The sequence below is a fragment of the Lepisma saccharinum genome, chromosome 11 (genome assembly GCF_977018435.1).
Source record: "Lepisma saccharinum chromosome 11, izLepSacc3.1, whole genome shotgun sequence".
Taxonomy (NCBI): Eukaryota; Metazoa; Arthropoda; class Insecta; order Zygentoma; family Lepismatidae; genus Lepisma; species Lepisma saccharinum.
The window spans coordinates 19,518,564-19,540,657 of record NC_139239.1 but is presented as its reverse complement, the minus strand read 5'-3'; the positions used below and the strand labels follow the sequence as shown (position 1 = coordinate 19,540,657).

Below are 22,094 nucleotides of genomic sequence, written 5' to 3'. Positions count from 1 at the left end.
CATTTATATCCATCTGCTTTGCAACTAACTAACTAACTCTCTAGCCTTCTTAAACCCGAAGGTTCATGGCTGCAGCAACACAGGCCTTCCATCTGTCCCTATCATGAGTAAGATCTATATACTCTTTTCCATCCCTACCGATTTCCTTTAGGTCCATCTCAACGTTGTCCCTCCATCTTCGTCTTGACCTTCCTACAGGTCTCTTACCATCATGTTTCCCAACAAGAATCCTGTGAACTCCTCTTTCCTCTCCCATTCGTGCCACGTGACCTGTCACCTAAGTCTTCTTGTTTAATTATTCTAATAATATCTTGACATGAATATCAATTGTGTAGTTCTAAATTATGTAACCTTCTCCACTCACCTGTCTCCTCATCCCTTTTAGGTCCAAATATTTTCCTTAGGATCTTATTTTCAAATAATCTCAATTTATGTTCCTCTTTCAATGTAAGGAACCATGCCTCACACCCATATAATACCACAGGCAAAATTACTGTTTTGTATATTTTAACTTTTAGTTTCTTAGATATTAAACGAGAAGACAAAAGTTTATGAAGAGAGAAGTAACATGAATTTCTGCTTTGTAACTGAGCAAGAATTTAAAGAAGAGAAGCTATTTTCAGAGCAAACTAAGGAAGAATACGTTGCTCTTTTCAATCTACACAATCCAGTCTTGTGGAGGTAGACTTTATCATTCTGAGGAAAATGTTAAATCAAGAACCCCAGCAGAAATATTTATGAACTCATACAAGGATAAAAGTGTTAAAAATTCTCGAGGTGGCGCCGGGAGTGGAAGATTGAATATACATGATGAGATGAAAAGAACGTTACATTGTTTTGTTTTCACTGTCGGCCTGCAGGTACACATGCACGTCGTTAAGAGTACACAGGATCCCCACTCGTGTAGCAAATGATTAGTAGCCCGTGGGGAGACGGGTGATCCTTAAAAATGGAGAGAAAAAAAAGCAATCCGCAACCAACTGCTTACAAGCGGACCGCAAGTGGAGGCTCTAATTTGCTATTTAAAACCGGACCGAATTTAACGCCTCTCATTTTCACTTAATAACGGTTATTTTTCTGGAGTTTGTTCCATACGCTAGGCAGCATGTGTACTGTTTATTCCTTTCGAATGTCACGCAGTCTCTCTCTTCCCATATTTCTCTCTGTATCTCTCTCTCGCTTTATCTTTCTTTCGTTCACTCTTCTTCTCGTTCTCAATGTCTCTCGTTCTATTTCGTACCGTCTCTTTCTCTCGTTGTCCGTTTTGTCCTTTCTCTGTTTCTTTCATGTCTGTCGTTGTCTCTCCTTTTCTCTCGTCTGTGTCCTGTTCTCTCTCTCTCTTACCCTTTGTCTTGTTCTCTTTCTCTCTCTTTTTCTCGTTGTCTCTATCTTGTTCCTAGCTTTCTGTTGTTGACTCTCTCTTTCTCTTATTGTCTGTCTCTTTCCCTCGTTGTCTCTAATGCATTTCTCCTCCCCTCTTTCTCTCATATCTATCGTTGCTTCTCCCTTTTTTAGTATCTTTCATATTACTTTCGCTCGTTCTGTCTCTCTCTACGTCATTCTATTTCTCTCTTGATCACTGATTCTTATTAAATTTTCGCACCGTACTTTTGGTGGAGAGATCTTTTAGGAACATATTGTTGGTGGTGAGGAAATCCTCCCTACTCCCCCTCAGGATTTCGCACCCTGCATTTTTCTAGTTTTTCCATATACGACAGGTCACTTTCGATCTATTGTTATCTCTCACAGCCAGGCCGACCGACGGGCAGATTGAGCTAATTATTTGGTATACCCATAAGTCCACCAAAATTTGGTTTTATAACTCTGGTAGTTTCCGAAATCCCAACGGACGGACATAAGGATGCTTTTACAGCTTTTCTACTCGGTGCCTTTAAAAAATAAAGTCATTTGTTTGTAAAGGATCAACGTAACCGCCAAAGTCACTCAGTGCGATGAGAATGTCCAAGGGAAACATTGTATTCTGCAGGTACCACAGTAATTTACAGAGACCGAACAGCTTCCCCCTCCTCCTCTACCCTCAGCGTTGACCGTTCACCTTCTACCGAAATATTGCACAGCCCATGAAATTTATGACCTCTCACCTTCCCCCCTCTCTCATCCAAGCTCTGTTCTTTGCGAAGCGTTCGTACGGGGGGGGGGCTGGCTCTCTCCGGAGCGAATATTCGCTTTTGTTAATATTCAATTATGACCTCGCGTTGGCATCGCATGCATCACAAAATTCCTGAGTAGACAAGATAAACATTACCAGCGCATGGAGCTTTTACCAACACTTGCAGTAAATTTCTGAAAGTAACGGGCAAATTAGCCTTTCCTTTTTATGCCCCTCTCTCTCCGTGTGGAAGCATGGTCATATTTCCTGCGTAGATTCTCCATAATAGAGCTCATAGTACACAATTAGTCAAATGCATGGACTGAATTAATTTCAGGATGTTGGAGAGTGAATTCACCGGGAAGAAAGCATTGGGGAATTAATACTGCGTGTGCGCAACTGAATCTAATTGCTTTTTTGTTCGTCTTTTTTTCGTAACTTGATTTAAAACGTATGCATATGAGTATTAATTAACCTGTGTTCGCTCAGCAACCAATTCTCAGTTGGTTTTAAAGCTGCTTCCGGGTAAACTTCACAAACTGTCTCGATATCCTGGTTTTTGGGGTTGTGACCTTTCAATTGACGACTCTGACACTGCAACAAAACTTGTTTGAGTTGTTGCTTTGAGTCCACTTTATGCACATATAGGCTAATCGGGACTGGATCTACAGTATAAAGTTGAATTCAAACCAGTATGTGCCTCCACCGGGTATAGAACGCCGGAACCCTTGGCTGCAACGCGAAGACGTTACCACACCGCCAGTTCAACTAACCTTGTACTCTCTACGTATTTCAAACTCTGTGACGCAACTGACCTTCTAACACCCAGGGCCTGCCAAACACCATTCTACTGGCTGACATATGATCAGCGCGACTGAAGTCCACTACTTAACTTTGCTTCCCAATTGTCCTCGATACTGTGCCAACACCGAGATTATGCACCTATCACCGGATATCGAACCCAGGACCGATGGCACCAAAGGTGATAGCACTAAGCGTTCGGCTACGCAACAGATCATACTCTACGTATTAAACGGTATTAAATTTCAACATCTCATATCATCGTTGTTTGAATTACCTAATTAATTGAACTATGAACAATTATTCCAAGATGTTAGATATTTTGCTTTTTCCTAGAAACTTTATGTAGGTTGGTTGTGTAACTAGGATAGTAGACAGAATTTCATTAATGGTGAATTTGTAATTTTTCTAACTCTCCGTGACAGTTCTGTCTATTTTAGCTGGAAGACTAGCACCCATACTTATGATCGGATAAAAATTCAAATTCTCTATTTTCCTGCAACGTTAAACCTGGGGCTGCTGTTCCACTTAACCCGTGTCATGGAACGAATTTAAATTTACATTTCTAATGTTAATACAGTATAATATAATATTTAAGATTTAGCTAGACAACTAACATTACGGCAATTATTTCATCATATATTATAATAGTAAAATTAATGAAAATAAAAATAGTGAGAAAGACAAATACATTATTATGAAAAAAAGAAGGATAAATAAATGAGCATATGGATTACGTCATAGTATTTGAATATAGCCTCCACTCTGGTATACCCTCTCCCAGCTACCTCTGGAGCAGATAGAACGGTATTGCGTGAAGTGGGGAAAAGCGACTGAAGTTACCAGCCCTCGAGCAGCGTCTATGCTTCGCTCTGCCCACTCGATTTCCTCCCCTTCTCTGGCGCCATGCGCGGCCTTGGTCCAGAGATAGTTGGGACAGGGTATAGAAAGAAATTATTAACTTCCTATTGAAAGTACTTTTCTTTAGATGTATCTGCTCCATAATCTCCGAGTAGGCACGTCTGTACTGAAAATGTAAAATACTGCATTACCTATCATCTTCTCTATAATATACTCTGTTCAAACGCTACAGTAGTCAGTCATGTTAAAAACAATTATAACACTTTGCCATGAACACTTTGTTTTCTTGTGTTGTTAGCGAGATCCAGAATGCATCATTTCCAAGTACATTTTCTTTCCCTTTCCGTTCTTTACAGTAGTGACTACCATATTTCTTTCTCTGTGTGCGTATGTGTATGTGTGTGAGTGAATGTGAGCAGCGTAATAATGCATTTCATGCCGTAAATATAACGTTTTGTCGATAAAATTGAAATTCGAGTTTTCTAAATTCTAATCCCCCGCAAATAAATTTCTAAAGACCGTGGAACAGAAGGTTAATCTACAAATTCCTGTGTATACTTCGGAACTAAATTCAAGGCACCTGTTAATTAAGGCATTGACGAACACTACTCCACGAAAGTAAAGCCAGAAAGAAATTCCGAATATCCTTTTCGTCTAATAACTGTGTTATCTTTCAATTCCCAGATAACCATATTAACACGAAACTGTTAATTAAATACACCAGTCTACACGCACTCGTGTGTACGTTCGTGCATCGATATGAGAACATAAAGTAAATAAAAAATCTCATAAAAGTCATTCTATTCCGTCATGCGATATTCACTGAAGCACGTGAAGTTTATCAATTTTCCATGGTTGATAATTTTATGTATCACGTCACCGCATTTAATGTTTTCGTTATCAGCCTTTTATGCTGCCGACTGCAGCGAATGATTCATGTGGGTAAGGATATGTGCTTCATACAAGGCTGTTTATAACAGTAAAACTGTAACAGACATACAGCGTAATTCCCAAGATTACACTTGATGCTGATTTCAAGCAGTTCCAAGTTGAATGTTACAAGCATACACCTAGATAGTGTAGTATGGCTCATGTAATGACGTTAAGTAGACTTGTATTATCAAAATTACGAATAGAATTCGTGAGAGATACTCTTGGTACAAAAATGAGGAGTATAAAAACATGAAAAGTATTGTGTGCTACATCTTTATAATGAATTATATGTTATATTCGTGCAACAGATAGAACCAATCATGAACTCATTCTTATTCTTTAGTATTTTGTACATTTTGTTTCGACCTTCAACTGAGCACGTGATTGACTGTTTGTCACCGAAGCTGTTCAATAGATAAATCATGTTTCTAGCAATTTTGGCAAATTTTCCTCTATGCGCACATAAGTTAATCTTTCTTGCATTGTTGCGAGTGGGGTTGCACAATTGGTTCTAAGTCGATCTACACTAATTTTTCAGTAACACTGACAGACAGACGCTTTTATGTCCATTGCCTCTGTCTGTGATGCATATATTAAAGTTGCTTGAGTCGAGGTATTTGTGGCATAACTTCAACACCTAAAAACTCTGAAGATATATTTACAATGATGTTTCCTTAAAATTGTGTGTCGTTCTAATAGACCGCATTTGAAAGTTGATTAATTTATTTTACTTCGCTATTCTGCCACTTTTGGCCAATGGCAAAGATGTGAATGAATTGCGATAAGACGCAATAGATGAGAGGACAATCGCGAACACACAAGGACAACACACAATAAGAGCACCACGGAGGATTACACTGTACTGACCCTGAGTCCAGACTCCAGAGTCTCATTTGTTGTGGAGAACTGCTGGCATCGCGAGGTCTCTGCAGAAAGCCACAATTCGAGTTTGGAACGACCACCTATCAGTTCTAGTCGTGGAAAATCAAACCTGTCAATGCTTCAACTGTATGCTGCTGCCATCAGGGCAACAAAGGTTCAACTAATTATCACTTTTCATCTGGTGTAATTTTGTTCAGTCTGTTTTCTCCATTTCAAATTATAAACGGATGCAATTTTTTGCAAGGGTTCGAGAACATTTAAATCATAATTGTCGCGTTTATCAAAAAATTGAAACTGTTCAATTGGGTTGTAGTAGGCCAGTTTTCAGAGTACACAAATGTGGAAGCTTTGTATGAAATAGACAAATTTGCGGGAATTTAGGTCACAATTGTCGCGTTTATTAAAACTGTTAATTGGAAACTCTTGGACCAATTTTCAGCACGCACGTTGGTCAGCTTTGCATGAACCGTTTCAAATACATGCAGATAAACTTTTTTGTGATTTTTAATTCGATTTCTGTTATTTAGCGTCGATTTGTTTCAACTTTTGTCTAATCGCGACGATGAGGATGAGTGATCATGTGATGAAATTGATGAAGGGACACTCGTGCCCAGACCGGGATTCGAATCCGGGACCCTTGGCGTCTACAATTTGTAATGCTAGACATTACAAACACAAGTGTTAAGAATGTGAAATTCCTAGATTATGCACTTTTTTCGAACATAGGTGTATTTCCTGTTCTCTTTTTCAAGATTTCTCAAAGCTTTTTCCTCTTTGTAACTTTCTATCCACTATGTTTCTGAAGAATACATAAATTTCCTTTTACTTGTGTTCTTCTGCACTTACACATACCACATACAGAAGGACAAATCGAAAGGAAATAGTCTACTTCCGGTCAACGAGAATGGACCAGAGAGAGAGAGAGAGAGAGTCGAATATCCCCACCCCCTCTCCCGCCAAAATGGTGGTGCAAGAGAAACCTTTAAAACGGAAAAAAAGGGGGCCATTCCGACGAAATCTCTGCATCGATTGCCTCGTTCATCCCTTTGGCCAATTGACCTCGGCTTCTGGGTGGGACCCTGGTGTTTGGGGACGACAAAAGCAGTTTTCGCAAAGAATGGTACGATGCCTGGATTCTTCACAAAGAGGGGAGACCAAATGCTACACAGAGGCAAACAAGCGTATTAATACAGTTCCTATGTTGTAGTACGTGCAATACTGATAGACGTTTAAACAAAATGGCTTCAAGCGGTCGTCTTAATCCATCCGATTAATTGTGATTACATTTGTAGTGAAAATACACGAAAGAGTGATTAGAGAAATTTTGATGGAGGAAGATACAAATGAAAACTTTAAAAGCCCACCAAAATTATAGGGCAGACTATGTACAGCTTAAATTTATGTGACATATCAACTGTTTTTTACAAGACCTCGAGGCTGAAATACTGATAAAGTGAACTTCAAAACGCCATTTTTGTCCTTTCAAAGATGGTGCTGCCTCCACACACTGACCAAGTGAAGAGTTGTGGTTTATTGTTTTCTGGAAGAACCTAAACCTTACTGAAAATCTCCGGCAAATGAACCTTCAGTATCTCTCTGCATGCTTTCCACACCAGCAAGTTTACGAATGGAGGAGAAAGTTGGACAATGGCCTTAGTTCGCAGGTAGGTGAGTAGAAAGACCTTTGCAGTGGCTCATAAAAGCCTGCAGGTGCATCGCAAAGAGGCGTACGGGCACTATTTCAGACCTGACAACTTATGTAGATTAGCGATGAGTCTATGCTAAAATGCAGCAAACTTGTGCAACGCTACATGCAGAAATATACTAGAAGAAAAACCAAACTGAAGTTCTTATTTGATTGATTTGATTTATTTTACTTCGCCTTTTGTGTCACGTTTGGCTAATTTGCGAAGATAGTGATGATGTGATGAAATTGATGAATGGACACTCAGAAACATCCATGCCCGGGCCAGGATTTGAACCAGGTTCTAATTTGACTCTCCATTGTATGTATTTTGATGTAAAAGTTGATGACCAGAATACGTCGTGAACCGCACATAAAATGACCCCCTGTGTAGAACTCTGAAAGTACTGAAAAGGTGTGTCCTTTTGTAGAGTTTCTACGTCCCTTTGGGATTCCCCAGAAATCACGTATAACGTACAGAGGTTCGACAAAAACAATGATACATTCATGGTCTATCCAGGAATTGAACTAGTACCTCTGGCTTAGTAGCACATCAAGTTGACCATTCCGTCATGCAGGTGGGCACCCGTAAGTGTTGCCATTGGATTTATATCAATAATAATATTGTAAGTGAAACTTGGAGAATTTGAAGAAGAAATTGGTTTAACGAGAACACGAAATAGGTTTTTTCCCAACATCATCCGTCTTGTTTGAGAATTTAATATGCCACTTCTTCAGATATACCAAGCGGATATCTGCCTGATAATTTATGGTAAGTCATATATGTTTTTAAGGTAATCTAGAAGTCAACCGTTAGTGGCAACTAAAATTCTGAGCTACGCGGTTGCATATGCATTCAGGATAATATTTTGTCCGTTTCCGAGGGCTCGTAGCGGCGAAACGAGCTTTCAGGCACACACACACACACCTCATTGAGAAAATATTTTTGTCTTAATGACTCGAGAAGAAAACGAGACAGACATTTACAAACCGAGAAAAAAATAATTGAATTGTTGCTTGAAGTCCATTTCATGCAGATTGGTTAATCGGGACTGGACCTCCAGTTTAAAGTGGGATCCGAACCACTGTGCAATGTGCCTCCATGGACAATACCACGGAGATCTATCAACCTTCGCAGCGGAGTGGTTAGCACAGCTCGCTACAACGCTTGGAATCTCGGGTTCGAATCCCGGCCTGGGCATGGGCATTCATCCCTTCACAAGTTTCATCGTTGCGAAGTAACAAGAATCAAATCAAATTGATACAATTCCTAAAATCCTCACACCAATTCAGGAACTTCGGCAGAATTCGATGGCTGTTGGACATCCTCTCAATGCAAGAGCTAGAGGAGGAATTCCGATCCCTCGATAATGCACAGAAGCCACTCTTTCGGCCAGCAGGAACAAGCCAGCTGCAAACACCATCATCCGAAGCGTGGCAAAAGCGGTTGCCCAGGTGCGCACGGGAACAACAACTCGCTTTGTTAAACACAACAGCGGATTCCAGAAACGCCTCCTAGGGCAGTGTTTTGTCTGTCGCCACGTTTATTTGTCCGGCTCGCAAAATCACAGGGGCAGACTCTCCCACCGCGAGGTGGAGACACTCCAAAGCAATATTGCATTTCCGGGAGGGGAAAAGATAGCCGACGGGGTTCTCTGGAAACACAAATGTACATTTGATGTACCGGAATAATCGTGTAGGCGTGGACAATACGCGGAATACCCAGCGTTATGTTCGATTGAGTCGAAACCTGCACCGAATCAGACGGAACGCCATCAAAGAGAGATCACGGCCTTTGGGAGCCCAGGATTTCAACAGTGTGTCACTTAACCCCCACGATACGGGTCACTCCAGTTCGAATAATGTTCCCAAAGTTATGTGTGCGAATTTAAATAATCACAATTGCACAAGGGAAGCCGAGCTTAGTACTACGAGTGTGAGTCAAATGAAACCTCAAAAGACAGGTCAAATTTACATCAGGTATCAACCGTTATATACAAAACGACCTCAAGGGAGCAACACTGAGCTTCACAACACCATTTTCGTCGTTTTTAAAGATGGCGCCTCCTTCACACACTTGCACCAGTGAAGAGCAGTGGTTTTTTGCCCTTTGGAAGCCTCAAACTTGTAGAAATTCTCCGGCAAATTAAAATTCAATATCTGTATGCATGATTACCACGCCAGGAAGTTTACGGAAGGTGCGAGTTGCTTGAGTTCGCAGAATGATGGGTGAAAACACCTTCCCAATGAGTGACATGACAAGTGACTGCGCGTGCATCCCAAAGATTCTTCTTCCTGAGATATACAGGCACTAACCAAAGACTTGAAGAAAATATATGTCGATCAGCAATGAATATGTATTAAAATACATCGAACTTCTGAAACTCTACATGCAGAAATCTACTACATAAAAACGAAGACAAATTAAGGGTTTAATTTGACTATCCCTTGTACTTACGTAGTTCATTAATAATCGGAACATTGTCATGACCCCAGTTTCCTCAGCTTAACGAATATCCAATGAGGATAAGTATATACTATTTCTTAGGAATAAGCCACTTTAATGCCAATTGTTACTGTCAAATTTGTGAGTACCATCTCAATCTAAGAATTTTATCTTTATGTGTGTATTAGTTTGTGAACCATCAAAAAATATAGAATGGCTTTATCTGGTAGTGGTAACCATTCCTGAAGTTAACTGCACATCCGTGTTTCTAATGTAGGGAATTCTACTGACGCTGTAGTATATCTATCCTCGTTGGTAATTTCTAGGGATGTATGTAACATATGATGCTAAATTCAATGTTATTTTGTATTATCTCTGAGGATCATGGTAATATAAGCTCAAATCAATGTTCTTTTGCTTCCCACACTTTTACATATCTCTTAGCACATAGCTTATTCCTGTAGTTTTTTAAAACATATAATTTCCATATTTCAAACATTTTCCGACAAATATTTAATATTCATGCTTCTACTAAATTTTCCCTTCTTGTATTAAATACCACAGGTTTTCCGTTAATCTGCATGTAATCAGTTCCATTTGTTCTCTCCGTTTATTTTAAATCTTGACAATAGACAATGCATTTGTTATTCTATCATTCCTGTAAACAATAGGGAATACAAGGTCAAGCTATCGCGGTGAAATTCATTCATTATTTTAAATATACTCCATTGAAGGCAGTTTTAGTCAACACAAACCTGTCTTTGAGGGCAAGAGGATAAATTAAGATTACAACAGGTGTCAATTTCACGTTTCAGCATTGAAAAGACAATTTGGTAACCAATTGTCGTGGTACGAAAACAATAGATTTTGTAGTTTGCATTGAAATTAATGTCCCGCATGCCTAAAGCATATTATTTACATTGGTGAGCAATTTTTCAGAATAGTAAGTCCATATTCAATTCCACATTTTGATTAAAATAACTAAATATATATTTACAAATCTGGCACTTTTTAGTACATATAAATATGTTCCCTAGTAATTTTCATCCTGAAATCTCACAATACTTGTCCAGTGGCCATAACAATGGAAAAGTTACCTACTATTACATATATACCGCCCATGAAACATCCAATCAAAATAATATTTTTATGTGTGTGATTCAGGAAACCACAAGATTCTCACATCACCTATCTATAATCTACTTCTAGGTCCAAGAGAAAGAGATAAAATAGTACACTTACCTACGACTGACAAGTAGAGCGAATGCCCAACCGGTGGGGTGGTACTCACTTGGCATTCGTACACCCCAGAGTCTCTTTTCTGTGGATACCGTATTTGCAGTATCCAGTCCTCAGTGTGGGGATAATGTATGGAAGCAAAACGCTGATCGCTTGTATATGTGTAGAGGCCGACTGTCAGTAGATGAATATCCCTATGTCGAACCCAGGATACCTGCAAAGAAAGACATTTAGAAATACATGGTTACTTTTAGGCGTGAAAGAAAAATCTTGAATCGAAGACTACTTATAGGGTAAGAGGCATAACTTTATTGCCTTCCACTACAAAAGTAGACGATGTGAGTATCGACAATTGACTTAATGCCGGGAAGATAATAGAGTTACGCCTAATACCACGTAAAACTAGCCACCGCTTGTTTTTAGCTGGGTGGCTACTAGAGCTTACAGTAGTTACCTTATTATACTTTTATCTTGCACGATTACTACAGATAACTCGTGAAATATTACAGCTAGGAAGCTAATATTACTTAGAATGAAAATCTTACGAAATCCTAGCAATTATGCAGATAAGATTACATCAAATCGCTTGGCTTGTCATACGCATAGCACACAAAGCACTACAGAAATGAGGAAAGTGTTAATCACCAAATGATATTAATTACATTAAGTGTTCAGTTCTGTCCGTTCAAGTGTCAACAATCAATATATGTGGAAATGTACACACACACACACACACACACACGAACACAGGAAACTGCATTCCGATGAATAGAACACACAATGTATTGAAAAAGCATTGGGAATGGGTAAATTGACACCTATTGTAATCTTAATTTATCCAGTTTTTGGGCAAATGTTGTGTAAATAAATTAACATTGACATTGTAAATTTTGATGTGTTTTAGTGTTTGGGGTTTATATGTACTTTTAACTTTAATGCTTGACATTTATGACAACCAAATTAACATTTTATGAAGATTAAATTGAAAAATAATACAAGACTAACGGGTCCTGATTCGAATTTTGGAGGTCACATGGACTTTTGGGAGTAAGAAGATATGTTGAAAATGTGATGCGTGTCAAAGGTAATGGAAACGAGAATTCATTGTTCATCTACTCTTCACATCATTTAGGAATGCCAGAGAGTTAATTTCTTTTTCATTTCGAATGTTATTATCCCCAGATGGAATAAACATTAATTCGTAATAATCGTAACTATACCCTGTTCCAGCTAACTGTGGAGCAAGGCAGCGCATAGCGGCAGTGAAGCGAGGGAAATCGAGTTTCCAGAGCGAAGCAGTACACGCTGCTGGGAAGGCTGGTAACTACAGTCGCTCCCCCCCCCCCCCATTTCAACGCAATTATGTCAGTCTCACGTGTTCATTGGTGGAGCCGTCTCGTGTCACTGGTTGCGCAGAGACTTGTTTTCGTTCGCCTGCTCCAGAGTTAGCTGGGACAGAGTATACTGGAATTACTGTCCGACCGCGGAAGACGAGATTAGATCGAGTGGACCAGTCTACACGTTGTAGGCTTCAGATCGCTCCGTGTGTATGCGTTCGCTTAGTGTCTTTATTATCGATCGCTTTGTTGTGTTTGTATTGCTTTTACAACTCCTAACTCTCTTCTTGACACATTTTGTCAGTGACGTTGCTATGAGTAACACTTCTGCGTTGTTTCACCAGCAGACAATATTCACAGAACCTGGTTCCCGCATGCGTTCCACACGCGGTCCTTATCCCTCACTTGCCACTGGACTCATCCAGATAGCGCATGCGCACTTGCCTCTAAGGTCGCCACAAAGGCAACCGGAATATAGAGAGGCGGTGCAAAAAAGGTACGTTGCAGCATCAGATCTAGAAGAATCAAGTATTCAGGTCAGATTTTACGTTTTCTTAGGTTTCCTGGAAACTTTGTCGTAATTACCTACTTCTTTCTTCAGTTCCGGAGAAACAGTGACAAGGTCACTGCCGCGGGCGATGCGATGCGATGCGATCCGCATGCCAGATCTACTACAATCAAGGCGAAGCGCAATTTATCGACTCTCAGCCCCAACTCTTTGTTACACCCTCTGGCAGATACCCTGTTAGCTTTCGGAGGAGGGTGGATTCCTAATCCCTGTGGGGTTACGGATTCGGGTTCTTCTCGAGGGTACAACAGCACATTTTCAGGAAACGAAACTAAATGCTGGATACTTCAAAGAAAGTCTTGGGCTTAGTTTGGGGAGCGCTAGAATAGGCGTACAAAAGAAATTTTGAGACCAGCACGCCTGTTGTGAAATGTTCAAGTTACAATATCATCCCATTAGCAGTGACGTCATCAGAGAATTTTGTTTCGGTGGACGAGTTATTATTGTATGGGCTCTGTTCTAGGGATCACTGTTGGTAAATGCGCCGTATTTGCCCATTAGCCTCACTTATAAGGTTCATAAAATAATGTCACCTTTAGTATTAACTTACTTTGTGTTTATGTTATTGTCCTTTTTTATTAGCTAAGTCTATAATTATTCTTTATGTATTATCATTCTTCATATATTTATTTATTATTATCTTTTTCACATTATTATATAATGTATACAATCAAATTTATTTTACAAAATTATTTAATTCCTGAAATTCTTCAACTGAACATAATGTATACTCTGTTCTGGCTATCTCTTGAGCAATCTAACGAAAACATATCTCTGCGCAAGTAGTGGCGCGAGTCGGATCCACCAATGAACACGTGAGGGGGAATGGGATTTCCCCCCTTCTCTACCGCTATGCGCGGGCTTGCTTAAGAGATAATCGGGACAGAGTATATACCAATGGCAATGTTTTCACCTTACTCTTTCCACATCCCCTATACGCATTCATGGCGTGGGAGACACTTGACTTTTACTATCTTTTACTTTTAAAGACCGTGTTTCTCTCTAAATTTTTGTAACTATTTGGTAACGTATTGTATAACTGGATGCCTGTGTAAAATGGTCCTTTTGGTATGCGGTTAGCGAACTTTAGGAATATGAAAGTATTCTGTTTGTCAGGTATTGTAATTGTGAGTGTATGTTTTTTTGGATAGTGCGATTTCGTTTCGTGTGTAAAAGTAAGTGTTTGAAGCATGTATAATATGCGTTTTTTTAAAAAAATATTTCATTTATCCGTTTTGTATATATTTGTCAAAATACGTAATGCTGTTTTTTGTATTTTAAAAATCCTCTGTGATTGGGGCGAGTTTCCCCAAAATTGGATAACATATCTCAAAATGCTTTCGAAGTTTGAAAAATATATTTTTAGCATTCATACCGTATTGAAACTATTTTAGAGTTCCTAATTGGTAATGTATGGCTAGTCTCTTGCATAAACGATCTACATGAATTTTCCAGTTATGTCCAGTTACTTGATTGCTTTCCAAGAAGTTTATATTACTTGGACGAATTAGGCCTCAATTATTACTAGTAAATTGTGAAAACGTTTCTAATTAATTCAAAAAGTTAAAATAAGTTAATCACAATTGCGATGTATAAAGTACACAGTATTAAAAAAAATTCATTGACTGTACTTCTGGCCTAGAAGCAGTGGTGCCATTGTCGTATGTTTAAATCACCTGGAACCATTTGTTTCGTATATTTTCCTTGGGCACAGATATCGTGGCGATACAGTAAATAGAGGTAACTGAGTTACAAACATGCTGATTCCGGTTAATTGAAAATCTACCATTCACGCTGTTTATACAGAACTCTAGAACGGGGATACTCCCTATTTCTAGGTATTCTTCACTCTTCTTTGCATGTTTTTCAATCATCCGTTTGTTCTGTAAATTACACTGGCGCGTGGAAATGTTTCGCATACAACTCAAAATAACAGGAAAAAGCCAATAATTTGTATACATTTACATTATACAATTAACGAATTTTATAGCAACTTGAATGCATGACATGATAGATAGTTCCCTTATTTCGTGAAAACTTTCATTGTAAGCCATTTTCCAATATGGCGGACTTAGCGTAAGAGTAATCGCCGTGGACTTTTGGTATGTTGTTACTAAAGTTACTAGGATGTTATATACCAAATTTCAGCTTGTTATGAATTATGGTTCCCTTATTTCGTGAAAACTTTCATTGTCCGCCATTTTCCAATATGATGGACTTAGGGTAAAGGTAATCGCCAGGGAATTTTTGTATGCTGTTATCAATGCTATAAAGACACTACACCAAATTTCAGCTTGTTATGAATTAGTTCCTTTATTTTTCCTATTTTGACTACACTATGAGTAGCAGAAAATACAATTTGTGAGCAGGAAAGTTCGCTCATTTCTTTTGATTCTGCAAGGTCCGCACTCAACATATTCTTGTCTTTCAACTATCCTACAGGTCTCAAGAATAGGAAGCTATAAGATTTTTTTTCCTTGTGTACACGGCACATAGTATTTAGGTTTTCATCAACCTTAAGATCATTAATATGTAGCGTCCAGTGTTGTTGTGCAGCTTGAATATATTAGCGGTATTTTTTCTTTATCCATAAAGTTATGCCGTCCCCAAAGCGAGGAATTAAGTTAAATTTATTTTACCACCCTTTCTCCGAATCCGCTGGCGATATAATGACGGCGGTTTAGCGTCTATAAACTCAACAATGATATTTTCCACTTCTTGAAGTTTTCTGAAATGGTGCTGCAGGGAACGGAAAATGTGGTATCTGAAGGAGCCAGACCAGGGGAATAAGAAGGATGAGGCGAAAATTCCCAACCCGATGAACAGAAAGTCTCCATAGTTGCTTTTACCGTGTGTGGCCTCGCGTTATCATGAAGCAATGTCATATGGCTAGCCCCGCTGCTGGAAAATTGTCTTTTCTTCTCAATTTCGTCCCTCAGTTGATATGCTTCCCTTCGCTTCAGCCTCATTTTTCATCAGTTCACATGCAAAGCGCATTCAATGCCAGACGTGGTGCTTCACGAACCCCATCGTTCTCACTACTGCTTCTTTATTGAACTGAACTGTTCTTCTAAGTCCAATTTATGCACGTATAGGTTAATCGGGACTGGACTTACAGTTTAAAGTGGGATCCGAACCACTGTGCGGCGTGGCTTTATCGGGTATCGAGTCCGGGGCCCCTTGTTTACAAGGCGACATTACCATCACGCCACCGGGGAAGCTATACTGTCTCTTTATGTTACGCAGTCTGATAGACGGGTATTTATCTCTTTAGGTTGGTATTGAAGAGTCAAAACATAACGGAGAAAGTTCCAATTACAGCAATCGCAACAGTAATTTAGGAGCCGTGAATTAATTTGTATATACATAAAGTGATCTTACATAATTTAGAAATGTATATTTCTCTTACATTGTTGTCTAGAGCCTCTATTAGTTCATGATGTAAAAGACTCATATCTTTGTTCATAGATGGATCTTGCGTGAAAAATACCTTCTTCGGAAATTTTGTGTTGTCGCTCAGAGATATCATCAGTCGTCATTATGTTAAAAGGCAGTCATTATTACGATTCATTTTAATAATTACGAATTCATTTAAACATCAAACTTACACTGACATATGGGAAATAGCCACATCTTGTTGTCCAATGCAAAAAGCAGAAATGATAGTTGAATAACAATGAAACTATGTTACTTTATCTTTAGAAATGTCGATGATGGACAACGTAAAAGCCATAAGAGGTTAGGAAGACTGGAATCCATCTTCAGAAAGTTAGGGCTATCATTGGAGACGCACATCAGTATCTACAATACCATGGTACGGCTATCATTACGCTATGCTATCCCAGCATGACACAACGTGACCAAATCCAGCCTGCATAAACTACAAGTCCTCGAAAATAAGGCAGTGGGAATAATTGAGGGGAAGAACCGATACACAAACAACCAACAGATTCAGGAGGGCCTGAAGGTTCAACCTTTGGAAGAAAATACCGCCCAAGAAGTTGAAATATTCTAGAGCAGCAGGGGAACACATTCCAATCTTAAAATAAGAAGCATTGAATAACGATGCACGGATGGTGTAACAATAAGACTCCAATTCACTGGTTCCCTTCGGTCCTTTTAAGGACCACAGGTACTTGTAAGGACGAACTTCAAGCGATATGAGCAGGGTTGTAGAAACGAACGCCAGCCAACACAAACTGAAGTCACGGAAACGAAACTTCACAATTATCGGCAAATAAATACTCAATCAGTAAATATAAAACAGAAACAATCCGTCTACAAGTTGGTCAAGTTACAAAATTTTTACACGATGCCCACTGCCCACCTGGCTGCTGAACAAACTGTCCTTCAGAATCCAGATGGCGTTCTCAAGGTCTTTTTTAAAAGTCAAGTGGTGTGATAATTCCTATCAAACAGTAACACATCAATTTAAATGTAATATACATAACAACTGCAGAAAAGGACAGTGAAATCTGTCAGCTATTTGTCATGACAATCTAAACTGCAATATTAGCCGAATATTTCATTTCAATGAGACATGCCCGCGCGCGCGTGTTTGTGCGTATGTCTTTTTTCTAGTACAGAATTTTTGAGTTTAATATTCTTTTCTCATTTATGAAATTACTTTGTACTATCTTCTGTGGAAATTTCATGTCAATATTTTTTTGTGTGTAATGCTTATTTGAATGAAGAGAAAAACTTAGATGTAACCATGGTTAATTTGTATATAAGGCTCCTACAGCCTTAACTTCGCCATGGCAAATAAGGAGATTTTTAATTTTTCTTTATTTTTGTTATTTAGCATGGCTTTTCTACAACTCTTGGCTAATCGCGACGATGAGGATGAGTGTTATATGATGAAATTGATGAAGTAACACTCGCAAAGAACATCCAAGCCGGGATTCGAAAGTGGGACACCTGGCTTTGAAACGCGTTGTTCTAACCACTTCACGGAAAATTAAGCGAAATAAATAAACAAACACACAAATAATTATGCACATCCTGAAGTCTCAATGAAGTGCATTGTGCCTCATATTCTATCATTAGGCATTTTTTCCTGGATAACAGAAAAATGGAAAGCTGAACGCCACGCGTTTTGATATTTTTTTCCATTTCTAGTTCTTTAGCGCGTTATCCTTCCCTACCTTTTTCCTGCCCGCTTCGTCGCTGCAAGAAAATATAACACAGAAACGAAGTTCGTAGCGAGTAGGAAGTGAAAGTTTTGAAATGCTACCGGAAAAGTTTCTTTCCTCGTTTTTTGTAATTTCCTTTTTTTCCTGTTCCCTCTTTCTCCTTTCCCCGCGAAATTCAGCTGAGGGGGTTGGAGGGGAGGGGGATATTGGCTTCCTGCCCGCCTCGCCCGAGAAAGCCGATCTGAAAACAGAAACACGACAACCAAAGGATGGCTCAAGTTTCTGCTAACTTCCAACACACTCTGGCGACTCCACGTTTCTCGTCTTGCTCCGTTATCTTCTTCTTCTTTTAGGAAGGGAGGGGAGAAGAGGGTCCGGTTTTTCTTTTCTTCCAGCCCATTCATATGCTGGAAACAAAAAAAACTCACTTTTTCCCCCAACATCTTGGGATGGATAAGCGTGCATCCTCATGCAAGGGGAAATTTGAATTATAAGAAGATTAAAATGCAATGGGCTGGAATATACTGTTACGCGAGGAACACGTGCCTAAAATGTATGTAAAGTGAGCTAAACAGATCCGAAGTTCCCAAACTGTAAAATAAGTTGGAAGAATCTCTTTCTGCTCTTTAATTTTAATGTAATGTTTCTTCTTACACAAAGGCAATGCGTTCCACCTTACCTTCAATGTCATACCGATTCTAGAAAAGGGGTGTAAACGGTGACCTTACTTCCACGTGTACCCTGGACTGAATCTTGGAAACTATAGCGAGGCTCTGACGCCTGAACCCACACCCATTATTATCATCTGCGGGGCTTGAGTTGTGTGCGTTGCTTCTGCTTTTGTTGTTCTTGTGTGTTTGTTCATTCGTCTATTTCATCTCATTCATCTCCATCTTCGCGATTATACAAAAGTGGCAGAAAAGTACACTAAATCAATTCAATTCAATGATTCGTGATTGGAATTGGAGCGAGCATAATAATAATCATTCTGGTTATTAGACTCACCTTGATGGATGCGTCTAGGTACAGTTTATTCTATAATGTAATTATCCGACTGAAAAAGATGAACTTGTATTGAAGCTGAGCGTCTACATCGATAAATGTGTTTCTGCATAAATTCCTTCACACTGCATCTTCAAATTTAATTAGAAATCACGTTTCTGTAATTTTTCTGGCGGGAAGTTGAATCCAGAATATGCGATGGTGCTGGTATAATTAGAAGAAATACAGCGGAATAGTCCAATTGTTTTCGTAACATCGCTATCTGGCTGCGCGAGTTTAGCTAGCGAGCCTATCAACAGCGTAAGAAGAGAGCAAAAGAGTTCAGGGTAGAGATGAGGTCAGCGGCTCGCTTGTTTATTTTCTATCCCAAGGTGCCAGAGATGCTACGGAAATACTAATATCAGTCTAAAACGTTAATTATTCCTCAAACTTTGCCATTTAAAGTTACCTGGGTTAATTCAGTACTAAGACTTGTCCACATGAGTATCTCAAATTTACATGACTTTTTCTAATGTTATTTCCTCATGGGTCTAATATGGTAGGGGTAGTTTTAGATGGAAGGGGCAGTAAATTGTGGTTAACCATTGTCCCTCCACCCTGGAATCGAATAGTAAGATACTACGTTATCAGGGAGGTCTCTTCTTCCCGTCTGTTATTGTCCTTCCTTACACATTATATCACGTCACGTCTACAATAGTTCTTCCTCTACTCTCTTGCCCTGAAAATTAAACAGACAATATCCACAAAATCTGTTAATCTTCTATATATATTGAAATGGATGTATGTGTGTATATATGTGTGTGTGTTTGTTTCGGCATAACTCTCGAACGCCTGGAGCAATTTCAACCAAACTCTGTACACGTATGACTTGCAATACTGTGGCACCCCTAGGGGTGAGCGTGAAAAGGGGACATAAAATAGCATTTTGTTGCAAGACATTTTCGTGTCATATCCTGCAAGTTATGCTTCCTGCTACACAGCACGGCGAAGTTGGTTGTCTACCCAGAAGATGGTGCGAAATTGCTATCCTGAAGCAATTTCAACCAAGCTTGGCACAAACAACGGCAAAGGTAATAGTAGACCTCACGGCGAAGTGGGTTAGAAACCCTGTGTGCTTCAGGGCAGCTTTGATAAGGCACCTGAATTGTCTCGAGCGGAACCAGGAAATGGACGATCTTTAATCCCCAAGACCATTCCGCAAAACAAATGCCAAAAGAGGTTTGTGTGTGGATTTGCTGGGTAATGATAAGTGTATAAGTTATTATTTTCTCTTTTCGTTATTTTACGTTGCCTTGCCACCTCTGGGATTTGATTAACGAATAGAGTGATTTGATGAACTGACATACACGAAAAAGCCAACCCGGTAGCAAATTGTTAGCATAACGCGTTTCAAAGTCGAATAGCTGGGTTTAGAACCTGGTCCTCATCCCACCCCCACCTATCACAGCTTTAATCTTTATCAACGCAAATAACGGAGACTGATGAAATAACAAAAATATAACCTTCGGTGTAGGATTCGGAGTTTGAAGCATTGTTGTTTCGTCAGTCAATAGCAAAGATAGACCGTGAGAGTGAAATTAAATAATTCTTATTTTCCAATAAATAGTAACAAGAGAAGAGCGATAGGTATTCCTCGTACTTTCGCAAAATTTTTATTTCTAGTCTGTGGTGATAATAAACTTTATTTAGTGTCCGAAATATGTTTAAAATGAATTTTTATTAATCCATGCAGATGTAACATATTACGAAGGGCCTTCACGATGACGTAGTGATAACGTCAAGCCTTGCAATCAAGGGGTCCTGGGTTCCTTACCCGGTGGAGACACATAAAGGTTTGGATCCCACTTTAAACTGTAGGCCCAGTTCCGATTACCCTATCTGTGCATAAAATGGACTTGAAACAAAAACCCAAACTAATTAAGAACTTATTGTAATAACAACGAAAATGATTTCGAACAGCAACAAAGCATCTTAAATCCCCACTGACCTACAACATGATACTATTCGTCACATAAGAATTATTATTTTAGAGTTCAAATTCTGACATTTGCAGAAATTTGCAGCCATGAAATTCATTATTTCTCTCAATGATTAAGTGCTTTCTTTGCTTTGCATTGCTCTGGCTCGCCCAGTCGCTATTTTTGTGTGAGCTTAGATTAAATGTGATAGAAGCTTATCGTGAATCCTTCACACAACTTTGCTATATGTTTCCTACAGGTTTGACATTTTAACAGAACTTCTATCGAACATCGCTCATGAATATATTTTATCTATCAGCTCTTAATTCACCTTTTAATTTTCACATATATTTTTATTTTTGTTATTTAGCGTCGCTTTTCTTCCTCTTTTGGGCAATCGCGACGATGAGGATAAGTGAACATATGATAAATAGAACATTCGAAAATAACAACAATGTCCAGGCCGGTATTCGAACCTGGAACCCCTGACGTAAAAGCGTCTAGTTCTACCACTCAGTCAATTTTCACATAGAAACTAACACTTACACACCTCATCCTTACATATGTATTTTGTTTTACCTGCTTCACTTCTCTTATGGAGAATACTAACTCCTCAAAGCTATTGCCTTGTAGTGAATGATAATCCTATTAAGCCTTGTGAATCCTATTCCGAAGAAAATCCTGTTAGATGATTACATGTGTAGTGTTATTAATAATATATAATGAAGTCTGCTTTGGTCAGCATTTTTAGTGTATTGAATGAAAATTGAATTTTCATTTCGTGTTGAGACACATTTTCGTCACCCAGATTTGCATATAAAAATGTAGGTCCAGTCATTGTGAATTCGAGACAATTAAAACATTTTGCGTTGTTGCGAGATTATCTATTAGGATACAATTTGGACATAATGAATCTAAGTAGAGAAAATACAACTTCTATATCAAAATTGCCATGTCCAAATGATCTCACAAAGTAGTATTTAGCACGTCACATTTCAAGTATAGGTGCCGGCCACCGTGGCAGAGTGGTTAGCACATTTCGCTACGACGGCAGTGGTTCCGGGTTCGAATCCTGGCCTGGGCATGGATGTTTGTGAGTGTCCATTCATCAATTTCATCATATCATCACTCATCCTCA

The 22,094-nt window shown here is 39.1% G+C and overlaps 1 protein-coding gene across 1 annotated transcript in view; it reads right to left on the bottom strand.

The window, feature by feature from the left end:
* LOC145994662 (zwei Ig domain protein zig-8-like) overlaps positions 1-22,094 on the bottom strand; it is a 621,183-nt gene that overhangs the window by 75,984 nt on the left and 523,105 nt on the right. The window contains exon 3 of the mRNA XM_083130785.1: positions 10,960-11,170. Coding sequence (XP_082986911.1) covers positions 10,960-11,170 — 211 coding nt within the window. The remainder of the gene's footprint in view (positions 1-10,959; positions 11,171-22,094) is intronic.